The sequence below is a fragment of the Delphinapterus leucas genome, chromosome 1 (genome assembly GCF_059928025.1).
Source record: "Delphinapterus leucas isolate spDelLeu-1000000601 "Yukka" chromosome 1, BTC_Dleu_Yukka2, whole genome shotgun sequence".
NCBI lineage: Eukaryota > Metazoa > Chordata > Mammalia > Artiodactyla > Monodontidae > Delphinapterus > Delphinapterus leucas.
In genome coordinates this window covers 123336610-123353565 of record NC_143129.1, presented here as the reverse complement: position 1 = coordinate 123353565, position 16956 = coordinate 123336610, and the positions used below count along the sequence as shown (strand labels likewise).

The window sequence follows — 16956 nt, the reverse complement described above, 5'->3', positions numbered from 1 at the left end:
ATCTGGCACCCACACAGTCCTAGAAACTGAGCTAGATTCAGAAAAAATATATATATGACTTAGTCACCATACTCAAAGATCTTAAAATCTAACTGGAAGACAGACACATAAACATATAACTAAATCAGAATGTGATGAGTGTTACAAATTTTATTGAAGGCCTACAATGTGCCTGACACTAAGCTGGGGATACAATAGTCCTTGCCCTCACAGAGCTTAGAGTCTAACAGTCAAAGTGCTCCAAGAGCACTGAGAAAGAAACAGAGGAAACTGTAAGGAAAGGCAGGTCAGGGAAAGGTGATGTCTGACAAGGGCAGTGAGGGGTGAGTGTTATATTATTTAACAAAGAGAGGAATAGCACATTCCAGCAGAGGAAAAAGCCTATATTAAGGCATCTAAATGTAAAAAAGTATAAATGTTTAGGAAAAAGGAATTGTATCATGTAGCTTGGATTTGGAGTTAATTTGGTAAAATGGAGAGAAATTCATTTCAAAAAGGTAAGGCAGGGTCAACCTGTAAAGTATCCTGTACAAAGTTTGGATCTTAACCTGTAAGTTTGAAGAAGCCATTAAAGGCTTTTTTAAAGTGAAAGAATAACAAAATCAGCTCTATATTTAAGCTGCCTAGTTGGTGAAGGTGAAAGCAGGGAGCAAATAACATTTTCTCAGAGGCTTCTCTCAGACATTGGATCTAAGTAAACAGCTAACACTACACCTAAAAAAGAAAGCATGGAATCTTAATATTATCTAAGCAAGGGATAGAAGGCACGATTAATATGACACATTTGTTCTGAGACAAAAATCTGTGGACACCCCTGGGGATCATAAACATCTAAGGTTATGAGAGGCAGTACAGTAAAACAATTAAGAGAGTAAGCTCTGGAACAGGCCCACTTGGATGTGAATTCTAGTACTGGCACTTATGAGCTGTATAAAGTTTGGCAAGTTATTTAATCTATCTGTGCCTCAATTTACATATTTGTAAAAATGGGAATAATAACAATATCTGCCTCATGGTGTTATTAAAATTAAACAGAGCAACACATTATATAACAGTGCCCAGCACCTAGTATACCTTCAATAAATGTAAGCTATGAATAAGATAAAACCAGTACCAAGCAAAAGCTTCCTCTTCAACACTTCTATACATTCTCCTTATGCCTATAATTCAGAATTTAGAATATTTAATTTGTAGCAGAGTTGTGTACACATTTCTCTTTTCTACTAGATTTTAAAAACTTTGAAGGCACAATAAGCATCATATTCCCCTCTGTGCCACATGCTCAGAAGGTAAGCAATAAGTATTTATTGAGGGTAATTAATTTAAAAGCAGTTCAATCGCTACTTTAAATTCACTTAAGTTCATATGACAACTTTCAACTAAAAGGGTGCTTACCACAGATTACTAACAATATATCATCCTTAATGTGAGTTGCTACAAATTTTATACTAATCCTAATTTCAGCATCTTTTTTCCAAAGAAGAAATAATGTATTCCTATCACTTGGAGGGCCCAAGATTGTACAAAAAGAATAAGTACAAGATGAAAAATAAATATATGTTCACAATCCCCCTAAATAATGGGGAACGTGGTTGGTGGGATTCTTATTTCCTCCAAACAGGATGAGCAAAAACAAGAGACATGATCTTAACAGGTGAATTTCTTTCCATGCTCTTTAAGAAACCCAAATTTTTCTTCTAAAAAGAATTCAGTTCATACTTCTGTAAAATATAATAAAACTACTGCTACAATGTACAATTTCTAAAAAAATTAAAAATAGTTCAGTTCAATAGAAATAACAAACATAAATCTAGAGTAGAAGAAATAACTTATTAAAATAAGTTTAGATCTCATAAGATTTATAAATCTACTAACCATGGAAAAATTAGGTACTAATTTATCTTATGAAAAGTAGTCATTTGTCAATTACCGTCTTTTTTGCCACATTTGTTCAAAAGCATCTGCAAGTTCTATGTTGGTAATTTCTTCAGAATCTTGAAATTTCAAGAAACCGTTTCCACCATGTCCTTATAGGAAGAGTCAGAAAGATCAAACAGACACTGTTTTTAATGCAAACTGCACACATCCAGATATAAACATTCACTTCATTCATGGCAATATTTTAATATCACTTGTTATTTTATACTCTAAAATAAAAAGTACTGTAAAAACAAATAAATTTAATTTTCTGCTATACCAATTAAAGAGAATAATGATAGACTATGTACAAAATAGTAGATATAATATATATTTAAAAGATTTTCTATCATTCAGTTTTAGAAAAACACATTTATACTTTTTTCACTGGCTCCATTATTATGTCAGAAATGAGTTTCCATAGATAAAAATTTCTCCAATACCAGGCAAACATTTTGGGTGAGAAAGGAGTTGAAGACACTAGCTAGTCCCATGGTAAGCTAGCACTATTCACAGTATATACTTGAAATGCTATATCAATAGGAAGTGTAGTTCTCACCTAAAACTTGATGTTTTCACAATCATCAACCACTGTCCCATGAGAGTTGACCAGAAGATTATGACATTTAGAATGCATGATAGAGCCAGTCTGCCTGGATACAAACACTAGCTTTACTACTTAATGACTGTGTTATTTTAGGCAAGTAACTTAACCTTTCTATGCCTCAGTTTCCTCAGATGTAAAGTAAGAAGTGTATCAGTAAGGTCATCATTAGCGTGTCTATATACATCCTTTGTGCAGATTTTCAAAAGGTACTTCCCACTGGGTAACAAAGTAGAAAAATCTGTGTGTTTCAGTGCTCCCACTGAATATAAGCAGTCCTGTAAGCTCAAAAGTGGTTAGTGGCTATGCCTTAGGGTGGGTTAAGGGAAGAGGAATATTTCTCTCTCCCATTAGACACAACTTTATAGCAGGGAACACAGCTGAGTAAATGTAAACATATACTAGATCTCAGCTCCCACTCACCACCCGAGCCAGACACTTATATGCAGTGCACAACCCACACAACCATATATGACAGCCCTGAAAATCGGCACCTAAATCTTTAGATTGTTGTGAGGATGAAATGAACTAATATACACAATGATTAAGAATACTGCGTGATGTATAGTAAGCCTCAATAAATATTAGCTATTACCGTTTTTATTATCATATTATCATAATTATCAACCTTCCCGTTCTCTTACACGGGTTGGCAAGCTTTTTCTGTAAAGGGCCATGTGGTAAATGTTTTAGACTTGTGAGCCATATGGTCTCTGTTGCAACTCCTGGACTCTACCACTGTAATGTAAAAGCAGCCACAGACAATACACAAAACAAATGGTTACAACTATGTTCTAATAAAACTTTACTTCCAAAACAGTAGCCCTTCCATGGGCCAGGGTTTGCCAATTCTTTCTTAGATACTGGAATTTCTCCCATACCTGGAGCTATCCTGAAAGAGGATCAACAGACTCAGAAAAAAATGTTGTAAAACCTTTTGTTTAGTACATCAAATAAAGCCAAGCTACAAGACTGTACTTCATCCTATTTGCCACAAAAACTTTAAAATTTCTTGTAAATGTCAGATAAACTAAAATGAAAATTTTTCTGACTTCATTAACTTGCTGGGTTAATTTAGAAAGTTTATAAATTGATTGTATTTTAAAAGCTGTAAATAAATGCAACATGATAAAGAAAAGAAGACCACTAAGTAGGGGGTCACTGTCTTGCTGTATGACATCTAAGAATCATTCTGCACCTGTTTTATCATCAGTTGATGAGTAATACACTGTTCTAAAATATCGTTTCAAGTTTTTATACATTATGAGAAAAGAGAACTTCATAACAAACTATCAAACTACTTGAACCAAAATAATTTAAGATGTTTAAATTTCTTTCCACACAAATTCCTTTTTGAAAAGAGTTGCAACATATGCTATCATTAAATATCTAAATTATGAAATTACCTGTCATATAAATAAGAATATTACTCCTATCATCAGAAAGAAGACGTTTTGACCGAGGCGTACTAGATGGAATCCTCCCAGTTAATACCCGTAAAAAATTTTCCACAGTTACCTGAAAAATAAGTGAAAAATCAGATGAAATAGAATTGAGGGAAACCTGATAATTGTTTTTTACTTTCAAAAATATTCCTTCTTCTTTCTCTATGTATTACTCAGCATAAACTGAAAATAAAACCTGAAGAGAAATATAACTCAATTAAAATATATTTAGTTAAATGTATACCTCAAACTAACTTTGTTTCCATTTTTTAAAAAATACTAAAAACTAACAAATAAAAACTACCTTGGGGAAAAATAGGTTAATTATACATTTAAAAATTCAAATACTATACAAAATATTGCCAAAAACTTAAAGATTATCAGTCTGTCTTCACAGGCAGTTCTCTGGGAAGAAACAAGATATAGAAACATAAATAAATTCAACAACATTATAACCATTGCAATTAATATGTGCAACTACTTAGTCAATTCTAGATTAACAGTGAAAGACAGGTCCATAATAAATTATAAAAATAAAACCATAAGGATAGATCCATAAATAATTCCCAAATTATGCATCTTTGATTTTTTAATGTATTTTGTTACTTAAATTTCATTAGGGGTATCTTTAACATGTAAAAAATTCATAACACTGTAAACCAGATTTCCCAACCAGGAATTTCTGGACATCTGGGATTCTTTGAAAGATATTTAAGGTCTTGGGAGTATAATGCTAATTTGAAGTTATACTATACAGATCTAAATTTAAAAAGCAGAAAATCAATCCAGCTTTCTTGTTCGACTTTTCCCTAGATCATGAGTATGTAAGTGTGTGTGTGTGTGTGTGTGTGTGTATGTAAGCTATTTGGTTTACATTTTTCCCAGAAGACAGCAAAATGCTAAGTGTTTTTCTTTAACAGGACTTCTTGTTGGCTAACAAGGAAGGGAAGTATTTGGTCTACATTTTATAATGACTAAATAAACAAGAAAAAGTCCAACATTCATAAACATTTAACTGTTGAACAAACATTTTTGAGTGCCTTCAGAAGGTTACAGGAACTCTCTAGGTGTAAGATACAGGCCATGTTCTCAAGCAGCTTACAGCCTGGGAAAAGATATTCTTTTTAAATTGCTTCAAAACAGGTCTGGGAACATGGGAAATTGTGTCTTACTTTTGGTAAACTTGGTAAAAGGGGAAGGATTATTGAGGAAGACTTCATCAAGGAAGACTTCAAATTTTAAACATACAATTTATTAAATTTAAAATGAAGTTTCAAAGGGAGAAAATATAGTATAATGCCATTTTTCCAAATTTACATTTTTATTTTTAATCATACATGCTAAAAACACTGGAAGCATATTAAAAGTGATTACCTCTAAGTAGTGTTAGTCACTTTAGTATTTTCACAATATACTTACTAAAAATATAAAACTTGAAATTTTAGATCAAATATGAAAAACAAAGAATATACTTACTATAAAAGAATGTTGATACATTAAACATCAATAAAATACTCTAATATAGAAGCCAAGATAAAGTTGTTCTATCCTAGATACATATATGAAATATTTATGCTGTGACAGTTTTACTCATATATTGTTTCCTTAATATGAACTCCAGAAACAGAATTATAGCAAGGTTTCAGTGACAATCATGTACAAAGTTTAAAGAAAAAGAATAAGATTATTTTATTCTACCACTATTTTAAAGCTTAAAAGTGAAAATATTTCAAAAATGTTGCTAAACTAAACAATTTACCTCATAACTTCTATAATCCACTTCCACATCATCTCCATACACATTTAATTCCATATTCTTGTGACTAAACACTGTAGCTGGTTTAGGATTTCTAGGGTTGCATGCCATATCATCTGCAAGCATCAGAACAATGTGACTAGGAAAAAAAAATTTCAGTAAATATAGTGTACTATTTAAATAAAACCAGAAAGGTAAAAACAAATATATTCTATTTATATAATATGGTAATTATCTTCATTCTTTCTTTATTAAAATTAACTCAAAATAATTATTGAGGACATATTTAAAAGAGCTTTAATTATTTTTTTCATATCTTTATGTAGTATAAGTTTTAAAGTCGAGAAATTAGAACAATCTGTCATGAACTTATCCGCAGAACTTGAAATTAACTAACTTAATTTTTTTTCCCAACAGAGTATACTTTATGCCATATAGCAAAAGGAAGCTAAGATGAAGGAGCTACACTGTCCTCCCAAAACATTTTTTTCAATTTTAATAATATTTGAAACTCTCAAGACTTACTGAGTTAAACTATGACATTCCAAAGAATCTACTTTTCAGAATCTCAAATGCTTAAGTATGAAAACATGCAATCCATCAGCAAGTGTAATCACTGTACCACAGGAACACATCTCCAATGCAGTCATTCTTCACTGGCTCCACTCCATCTCCCTGACACCAGCCACCATCATCTCTAGATGATGCTGGACTAGGTGCTGGATTAGCTCCCACCTGGCTTCCCACTTCCACTCTCACCCTCCCATGGTTCATTCCCCTTATAGCCACCAGAGTGACCTTCCTTAAACAAGTCAAATCACTAAACTTTCTCACTTAAAACCATTCAAGAACTCCCCATTATAATTAGAGGAAAACAGAAATTCCTTACATGGTCTAAAAGGCTCAATGTGGTCTCTGTCTGTCTCTCTAACTTCAGCCCCTAGCACCCATGTTCACGATGCTACTTCCATACTGTTCCAGGAATATGCCAAGCCTTTCCCAATTCAGGGGCTACTGACCAAATTTAGACTTCTCTCCTCCCAAATCTTCATATCATTCAAATCTCAGCTAAGGTACTCTATTCTCACTTCAAGTTTTCTTTCCTATAGGTCATTTACGAATCTGAAATCCCCATCTTCTCCCACTACCCCCTCCCATTAGAATATGAGCATCTCTCTGAGGGCAGGGGCTTTTATCTGTCCTGTTCACCACTGTATCACTCAGGCTTAGTAATACAGCTTGGCATATAGTAGGTATTCAATAAACATTCATTAAGTGAATGAAACATTTTCATTTTTGCTTTTATTTTCTTTGAGAGAAAATTACAAAGTCTCTCTTTAATTAAATGCTTCTCATCTTGATCTTTCCATTAAAACTGGTGAACATGAATCAGGCAATTCTTTATTCTACAATATACTTGAGCTTCCCAAACATAAGGGAAAAATTAATGTGGCATATGTAATTAGTTTGGCAAGAGATAGCAAGAAGAAAATGTTCTGCCGCATATGGTCCAAATACATTAAAGTTCAGAACTGAAACACTGTGATTTTTCTTGAAAATTGGCTAGGTTTCTATTTTGAAAGGGTTCCAACACTGCCACATTCAAAGATCAGATCTTCAGCTGTTACTGATTCATACTCACAGAATGGTGAAAGTTATTCCTCTTAAAATGGAAAATATATCTTCTCATTTTAATAACTTAAAATGATTTATATTGTTATTATCAATCATATCTTTCCTGTTATAAGCCACTATTAAACAAGAATGAACTGACCTATAAATCTCAATATAAAAATAAAAATATTCCTTTAGGTCATGTTTTTGGTTGAAGGTTAATTTCATTCCTTGAAATGAAATGATTACTTAATATCTATACAATGTCAATTTCATAAAGAAGTAGTCGCTTCAGCTTAAAATTATAAATTCAATCAACACTATAACCTTTGGTTAACATAATCAATATATCATAAAAAAATTCATTATCGGGCTTCCCTGGTGGCGCAGTGGTTGAGAGTCCTCCTGCCGATGCAGGGGGCACGGGTTCGTGCCCCGGTCCGGGAAGATCCCACATGCCGCAGAGCGGCTGCGCCCATGAGCCATGGCCGCTGAGCCTGCACATCCGGAGCCTGTGCTCCGCAACGGGAGAGGCCACAACAGTGAGAGGCCCGCGTACCACAAAAAAAAATAAATTAAAAAAAAATTCATTATATCTGTAGATAATAAATAAAAAACAGGACAGAAAACAGACTGAATTTTCAAAGGTTTAGAAATTCAACCACATATTCTAATGCACTGTTTCTGAAAGTTCAGAACTCTTTTCTGGAGAAAAAAACCCCTTTCACCTGGCCCAAGCATAAAATTATTTGTAAAATGATACTTAAATATATACATGAAAATAAACTCCTTAGGCTTATATTTCTTACAAAACTAAAAATAAATACAAAATTATAAAGTAGATTCTAATAAAACTACTAAACTAATAATATTCTAAGAACATTAATTCCATTTGAAGGATGATGTTACTTTGCTGAAATTAAATGACTGCTGTTGTATTTAACAGGAGAAAGAGGTTAACTTCAGGCCTGGCTCTACACTTCAATTTTGTCTATATTTTGACATCCACACTACTATTTAATTTTATGATATCGAATATATCTGTTCACAAAAGTATGTTGCACAAAATGCCATTCATAATTTCCATGCTTTGTTTACTGTTCAGGATAATCAGATCTTACATTTAACTAAGGCTTTTGCCAACAAACACTCTTTGGACACCAGTTACATGAGATCTAACTTGTTATCTCCTTAAAGTGCCTTTTTCACCTGAATATCAGGTTAACATCACAGCAGTTATTTAAGTCTTCACTGAGTGGGTATCAAACAATCACTGCTAGAATCAAGACAAAAAAAAAGCTACATTGAAGACACACTACTACATTCCTATAAATAATGATAGCAAGTTGCTTTGTTATCTTATTAAAATTAAGACAAAAATCCCTCAAATATATCCAATTGATAGAAGAATATGATATTCTTACAGTTTGGCAATCCTATACTACCATGTGTGATGACTCAACTCTCACACTTTACTCAAGGCCCAGCAAAACCTACATCACACAACAAAGCATATGGTATGGCCTCTCAGCACAAAACCAAAAGGTGAGCACTGAAATTGTATAAAGTTCAAACTGGGTTTGAAACAAATACAGTGGTTATTTATATAAGTAGTTTCCACACTGTTTAAATCATACACTCACTCCTGTTAGTTAAAAAAAATGTGAGGACACACATGTATATATATATATCTACTGATTTGTAAGTCATATGTATTTGCTATTTCAAATATATATAATAAATATTAGTGAAGCACAACTTCATTCTTTTATAGATTAAAAAAAAGAAACATAAAGAAACTGCTAAAATTTTCTTCCCTTACCACTATTTGGTGTCTGATCTAATAGAATACCCTGATCATGCTTAAATAGATTTTAAAGATCATCAAAATGAAAAAGAAATTTTAAAACCTCTCAAAAAAGAAGGCATGAAACCCAGTTCTAGAAACATATGTGAGTGGAAAATGGTCTGAAATAAATACTTTCCCATTATTATGTTTGTCTAACATTGAAGGAACAGGTAAGCCCTGTATCAGGGCTGCTCGGCCATTCTTTACCCTCCTCCCTGAAATTCTTCCTTGGCCCAGTCAGGAACCAGTAACCAATGGGTAAAAAAAAAAAAAAAAAAAAAAAAAACATTTTAAATAAATAATCTTTCACTGCTCTAGACCATTAGAGTATGACGTTTCAAAAAGCATAACTTTTCATTTATAACAGGCTGGTATTGCCATAAGAAAAATTTTTCACTAAATGAAATTTAAATAAATTACTGTATTGGTGAAAATGTTTTTAAACCATTCACTTAAAATTGCTATACATTCTTTAACCACGCTACTAATCAGATAATACTACCTTAGAGCATCTTTAGCAACCTACACCAAGCTTATCTTCAATATCATCATCTAGAATAGTAGTTGAAATTAAAGCAACTGAGGATTTGAGGATCACAGAGATCTTTGATGCTCTCTTAAATCTCTGAGTTTCTGCTCATAAGTGTTACTTTTTTTTCCTGACATAAATTATTCAGAATGCTCTGTGGGTTACCTCTTCTGCAGCAATCTAATGACTACGGGACCAAGCAAATTCAACAAATTTTGTTATATAATTGTTAGCTTGATGCCAGAGTAATTTACTTTTGGCTTTTCTTCTTCCTTTTCTTCCATGTCTTGAGGAATCGCCAAGTTAACAAATCTCGCCACCAATGCTCTACAAAACTAATCATAACAAATCTGCTAGTCACAGGTGTTGGACCATCAAGACTTTGTGAATTACTTTCAATTTGCCAAATTGTAAATATTTGGCATTATAAGACTATATGATACCAGGTATTCTGCCCTTATATTATTAGAAATAAAACTCAAAAAACTGCACTGCAGAGACAGTCAACAGCAACAGACATGTTACATAAGGGTTGAGCTAGGTAGCTATAGGCTCATATATGTAAGTCAGATGGGGTTTAGTATAATACAATAATAAATAACATTTATTGAGCACTTGGTATATCTCCAGCATTGCACTAATAAAATAAGCACATTACAGGCATTATCTCATACATTATTTCCAAGATACATATTATTATCATACCTGTTTTACAGGTTATGAAACTGAGGCACAAAGAAGTTAAGTAACATGTCCCAGGTCACACAGCTAGTAAGTAGTGGAGTTTGAAGTCAAACCCATTTTGTGTGACATGAACCTTTGTTTTTAGTAATTCTGCATTACCCTGACACTATGTGAACTGGAATTTGAAAGAATTTAATGGTGTGTTTTGTTTTATATTGATAATTTAATCAACTCAGATAATTAAGTTAAATGCATGCACTCATTATTGCTGTTCAATATTTATGGCAAATAACTAACATAAAATAGGCCCTTGAAATTCTAAATGGAACCATCCAGAGACCATAGCAAACTCTTAAATTGAAGAACAGCACTAGGGTATGTAATTTCTCCTTTAAAAGTAGTAAGGTATAACTGAAAAATTTAACTGTCCATTTAAATGCAAAAATCAGAGAACAGAACATCAAAGAGATACAGAGGCTAATGTTCTAGACATTCTCCAATTAATTCTCTAAAGCCCCTGACTCTCTTCTTACAGAAAGGCATTGGGATTACATCCTGCTACTGGCCCTTCTCTCACCAACATCTTTTCAGCCACCAAGCCTGCCATTTTCACTCTCAGCCATCTGCACCTGAACCTATAGCCTACACATAAGTCCTGATTGCTCTTATCTCTGCTTCCAAACACTGCCCAATATTAACCACTCTTCCTATAATGGAGGAGGAGGTAAGCAGCAGAGGTGCCCCATCCACTCCTTCCCTTCTCTTATCAGAGCTAAAATTAGTATTGTGTAGACAAGTTTTCCATCTCTTTTTTCCTGTTTTCCATTGCTCACCTTCCCACTAACTATTTAGTTTACTGACTTAGTCAAGCACACCAGCTTCAAGGCTTGAAATTCAAATCTGTGCATTATATTAGCAAAACTACAAGTTATTATATTTCTCGAACTCACAGAGTTCGAGATGGATGGCTCACAGAAATGGTCAAAATAACGATGGTTCGAGCCATCGGATGGCTCACAGAAATGGTCAAAATAACGAATGTTGCTGTGGGGAAGGCGCCTCCACTAACCCAACAGTCAAGTCACGGAACTGCCTGCGTCCACTTCCCTGTTCAACCAGCCGTTATGTCCTCTCCATGACCTCCTCCAGCTGGATTTTAGCTTGGACAAACCACTCTCCCTGTCTCACTGTTGGTCCACCACTGGAAAGAATGATTACCATGTGACTGACAGGGTACAGGTGTTCCAGCCAGGGATCAGGCCTGAGCCTCTGAGGTGGGAGAACAGAATTCAGGACGCTGGTCCACCAGAGACCTCTCGGCCCCACATAATAGCAACCGGTGAGAGCTCTCCCAGATATCCCTGTCTCAAAGCTAAGACCCAGCTCCACCCAAAGCCAGCAAGCTCCAGAGCTGGACGCCCCATGCCAAACAACTAGCAAGACAGGAACACAAGCCCACCCATTAGGAGAGAGGCTGCCTAAAATCATAATAAGGTCACAGACACCCCAAAAAACACCACTGGACACGGCCCTGCCCACCAGTAAGACAAGATCCAGCCCGACCCACAGGAACACAGGCACCAGTCCCCTCCACCAGGAAGCCTACACAAACCACTGAAACAACCTTAGCCAACAGGGACAGATGACAAAAACAACAGGAACTACGAACCTGCAGCCTGTGAAAAGGAGACCCCAAACACGGTAAGTTAAACAAAATGAGAAGACAAAGAAATGTGAAGCAGATGCAGGAGCAAGGTAAAAACCCACCAGACCAAACGACTGAAGAGGAAATAAGCAGTCTACCTGAAAAAGAATTCAGAGTAATGATAGTAAAGATGATCCAAAATCTTGGAAATAGAATGGAGAAAATACAAGAAACGTTTAAAAGGACCTAGAAGAACTAGAGAGCTGACAAACAATGATGAACAAAAAAATAAATGAATTTAAAAATTCTCTACAAGGAATCAATAGCAGAATAACTGAGGCAGGAGAACAGATAAGTGACCTGGAAGATAAAATAGTGGAAATAACTACCACAGAGCAGAATAAAGAAAAGAGAATGAAAAGAAATGAGGACAGCCTCTGGGACAACATTAAAGGCACCAACATTCGAATTACAGGGGTCCCAGAAGAAGAAGAGCAAAATAAAGGGACTGAGGATATATTTGAAGAGATTATAGTCAAAAACTTCCCTAACATGGGAAAGGAAATAGTCAATCAAGTCCAGGAAGCACAGAGAGTCCCATACAGGATAAATCCAAGGAGAAACCCTCCAAGACACATATTAATTACACTATCAAAAATTCAATACAAAGAAAAAATATTGAAAGCAGCAAGGGAAAAGCAACAAATAACATACAAGGGAATCCCCATAACGTTATCAGCTGATCTTTCAGCAGAAACTCTGCAAGCCAGAAGGGAGTGGCAGGACATATTTAAAGTGACGAAAGGGAAAATCCTACAAACAAGATTACTTTACCCAGCAAAGATCTCATTCAGATTTGACGGAGAAATTAAAACCTTTACAGACAAGCAAAAGTTAAGAGAATTCAGCACCACCAAACCAACTTTATAATAAATGCTAAAGGAACTTCTCTAGGGAGGAAACACAATAGAAGGAAAAGACCTACAAAAACAAACCCAAAACAATTAAGAAAATGGTAACAGGAACATACATATCAATAATTACCTTAAATGTAAATGGATTAAATGCTCCAAACAAAATACACAGACTGGCTGAATGGATACAAAAACAAGACCCATATATATGTCTCTACAAGAGACCCACCTCACACCTAGGGACACATACAGACTGAAAGTGAGGGGATGGAAAAAGATACTCCATGCAAACGGAGATCAAAAGAAAGCTGGAGTAGCACTTCTCATATCAGACAAAATAGACTTTAAAATAAAGACTATTATAAGAGACAAAAAAGGACACTACATAATGATCAAGGGATCGATCCAGGAAGAAGATATAACAATTGTAAATATTTATGCACCCAACAGAGGAGCACCTCAATACATAAGGCAAATGCCAAAAACCATAAAAGTGGAAATCGACAGTAACACAGAAATAATATGGGACTTTAATACCCCACTTTCACCAATGGACATATCACCCAAAATGAAAATCAACAAGGAAACACAAGCTTTGAATGACACATTAAACAAGATGGAAAACTACAGGCCAATATCACTGATGAACATAGATGCAAATATCCTCAACAAAATACTAGCAAACAGAACCCAACAGCACATTAAAAGGATCATAGACCATGATCAAGTGGGGTTCACACCAAGAACACAAGGATTCTTCAATATACGCAAATCAATCAATGTGATACACCGTATTAACAAACTGAAGCATAAAAACCACATGATAATCTCAATAGATGCAGAAAAAGCTTTTGACAAAATTCAACACCCATTTATTATAAAAACTCTCCAGAAAATGGGCATAGAGGGAACCTACCTCAACATAATAAAGGCCATATATGACAAACCCACAGCCAACATCGTTCTCAATGGCGCAAAACCAAAACCATTTCCTCTAAGATCAGGAACAAGACAAGTTTACCCACTCTCACCACTATTATTCAACACGGTTTGGAAGTTTTAGGCACAGCAATCAGGGAAGAAAAAGAAATAAAAGGAATCAAATCGGAAAAGAAGTAAGCTGTCACTGTTTGCAGATGACATGATACTATACATAGAGAATCCTAAAGATGCTACCAGAAAACTACTGGAGCTAATCAAGAATTTGGTAAAGTAGCATGATACAAAATTAATGTACAGAAATCTCTTGCATTCTGATACACTAACAATGAAAAATCTGAAAGAGAAATTAAGGAAAACTCCCATCTACCACTGCAACAAAAAGAATAAAATACCTAGGAATATACCTACCTAAGGAGACAAAAGACCTGTATGCAGAAAACTATAAGACACTGATGAAAGAAATTAAAGATGATACAAACAGATGGAGAGATATACCATGTTCTTGGACCGGAAGAATCAACATTGTGAAAATGATTATACTACCCAAAGCAATCTACAGTTTCAATGCAATCCCTATCAAACTACCAATGGTATTTTTAACAGAACTAGAACAAAAAGTTTCACAATTTGTATGGAAACACAAAAGACCCCACATAGCCAAAGCAATCTTGAGAATGAAAAACGGAGCTGGAGGAATCAGGCTCCCTGACTTCAGACTATACTACAAAGCTAAAGTAATCAAGACAATATGGTGCTGGCACAAAAACAGAAATATAGATCAATGGTACAGGATAGAAAACCCAGAGATAAACACACGCACATATGGTCACCTTATTTTTGATAAAGGAGGCAAGAATATACAATGGAGAAAAGACAGCCTCTTCAATAAGTGGTGCTGGGAAAACTGGACAGCTACATGCAAAAGAATGAAATTAGAACACTCCCTAACACCATACACAAAAATAAACTCAAAATGGATTAAAGACCTAAATGTAAGACCAAACACTATAACACTCTTAGAGGAAAACATAGGCAGAACACTCTATGACATAAATCAGAGCAAGATCCTTTTTGACCCACCTCCTAGAGAAATGGAAATCAAACCAAAAATAAACAAATGGGACCTAATGAAACTTCAAAGCTTTTACACAGCAAAGGAAACCATAAACAATACGAAAAGACAATCCTCAGAATGCAAGAAAATATTTGCAAACAAAGCAACTGACAAAGGATTAATCTCCAAAATTTACAAGCAGCTCATGCAGCTCAATATCAAAAAAACAAACAACTCAATTCAAAAATGGGCAGAAGACCTAAACAGACATTTCTCCAAAGGAGATATACAGATCGCCAACAAACACATGAAAGAATGCTCAACATCACTAATCATTAGAGAAATGCAAGTCAAAACTACAATGAGGGGCTTCCCTGGTGGCGCAGTGGTTGAGAGTCCGCCTACCGATGCAGGGGACACGGGTTCATGCCCCAGTCCGGGAAGATCCCACATGCCGCGGAGCGGCTAGACCCATGAGCCATGGCCGCTGAGCCTGCGCATCCGGCGCCTGTGCTCCGCAATGGGAGAGGCCACAACAGTGAGAGGCCTGCGTACCGCAAAAAAAAAAAAAAAAAAAAAAACTACAATGAGGTATCACCTCACACCTGTCAGAATGGCCATCATCAAAAAATCTACAAACAATAAATGCTGGAGAGGGTGTGTGGAGAAAAGGGAATCGTCTTGCAATGATGGTGGAATGTAACTTGATACAGCCACTATGGAGAACAGTATGGAGGTTCCTTAAAAAACTACAAATAGAACTACCATACGACCCAGCAATCCCACCACTGGGCATATACCCTAAGAAAACCATAATTCAAAAAGAGTCATTACCACAATGTTCATTGTAGCTCTATTTACAATAGCCAGGACATGGAAGCAACCTAAGTGTCCATCGACAGATGAATGGATAAAGAAGATGTGGCACATATATACAATGGAACATTACTCAGGCATAAAAAGAAACGAAATTGAGTTATTTGTAGTGAGGTGCGTGGACCCAGAGACTGTCATACAGAGTGAAGTAAGTTAGAAAGAGAAAAACAAATACCGTATGCTAATACATATATCTGGAATCTAAAAAAAACTGGTTCTGAAGAACCTAGGGGCAGGACAGGACAGGAATAAAGATGCAGACGTAGAGAATGACTTGAGGACACAAGGAGGGGGAAGGGTAAGCTGGAACGAAGTGAGAGAGTAGCACTGACATATATACACTAACAAATGTAAAATAGATAGCTAGTGGGAAGCAGCTGCATAGCACAGGGAGATCAGCTCAGTGTTTTGTGACCACCTAGAGGGGTGGGATAGGGAGGGTGGGAGGGAGACGCAAGAGGGAGGGGCTATGGGGATATATGTATACATATAGCTAATTCACTCTGTTATACAGCAGAAACTAACACAACATTGTAAAGCAATTATACTCCAATAAAGATGTTAATTTAAAAAAAGGAAGAAAGAAAATAAGCTCTAGATAGGGGAAAATAACTGGCAAAATATTTTTAAAAGGCATATATATAGGAAATTGGGGGTAGATGGTGTTCCAATTTTTAAAAGAGAAAACTAAAAGGCTTTTTTTACAAATGTTTTAAATTGGCGTATTTGAAAAGGTGTACTAATATTACTATTCTAATAGCAATAACGATGAATTAGTAATAAGGAAAAGCTAAAAAATTGCTTGTACTCAAAAGTTTCCATTTTGGTTTCCTAGTGAATGGTTAAATTCAGTGTAAAATGTGCATAATAATAAGACTGGCATGACCCAAAGGTGCATTTATTGGGGTCCACTAAATTTGTTTTTTTATTCTAGCTGTAATAGCATTAGATGCTAATGGTTTCCTGGAAAAACAGTCATCAGTATTAGATAAAACTTTCTTACCTTACCATTCCCTCTAGAAATTATTTGTCTATTTTTATCAGAGGAATGTGTGATAAATAAATAAAGCATAATATTAAGCTTTGTGCAATAAATGACATACTAATGAAACAGAAATAACCTGAGT

General features: G+C 35.1%; 1 protein-coding gene across 1 annotated transcript in view; it reads right to left on the bottom strand.

Moving 5' to 3' along the window:
* The window catches only part of PIGK (phosphatidylinositol glycan anchor biosynthesis class K), a 134782-nt gene that overhangs the window by 89612 nt on the left and 28214 nt on the right, over positions 1 to 16956 (bottom strand). Inside the window, exons 4-6 of the mRNA XM_022581056.2 lie at positions 5726 to 5861; positions 3928 to 4039; positions 1931 to 2027 (exon numbers count right to left, since the gene is read on the bottom strand). Coding sequence (XP_022436764.1) covers positions 1931 to 2027; positions 3928 to 4039; positions 5726 to 5861 — 345 coding nt within the window. The remainder of the gene's footprint in view (positions 1 to 1930; positions 2028 to 3927; positions 4040 to 5725; positions 5862 to 16956) is intronic.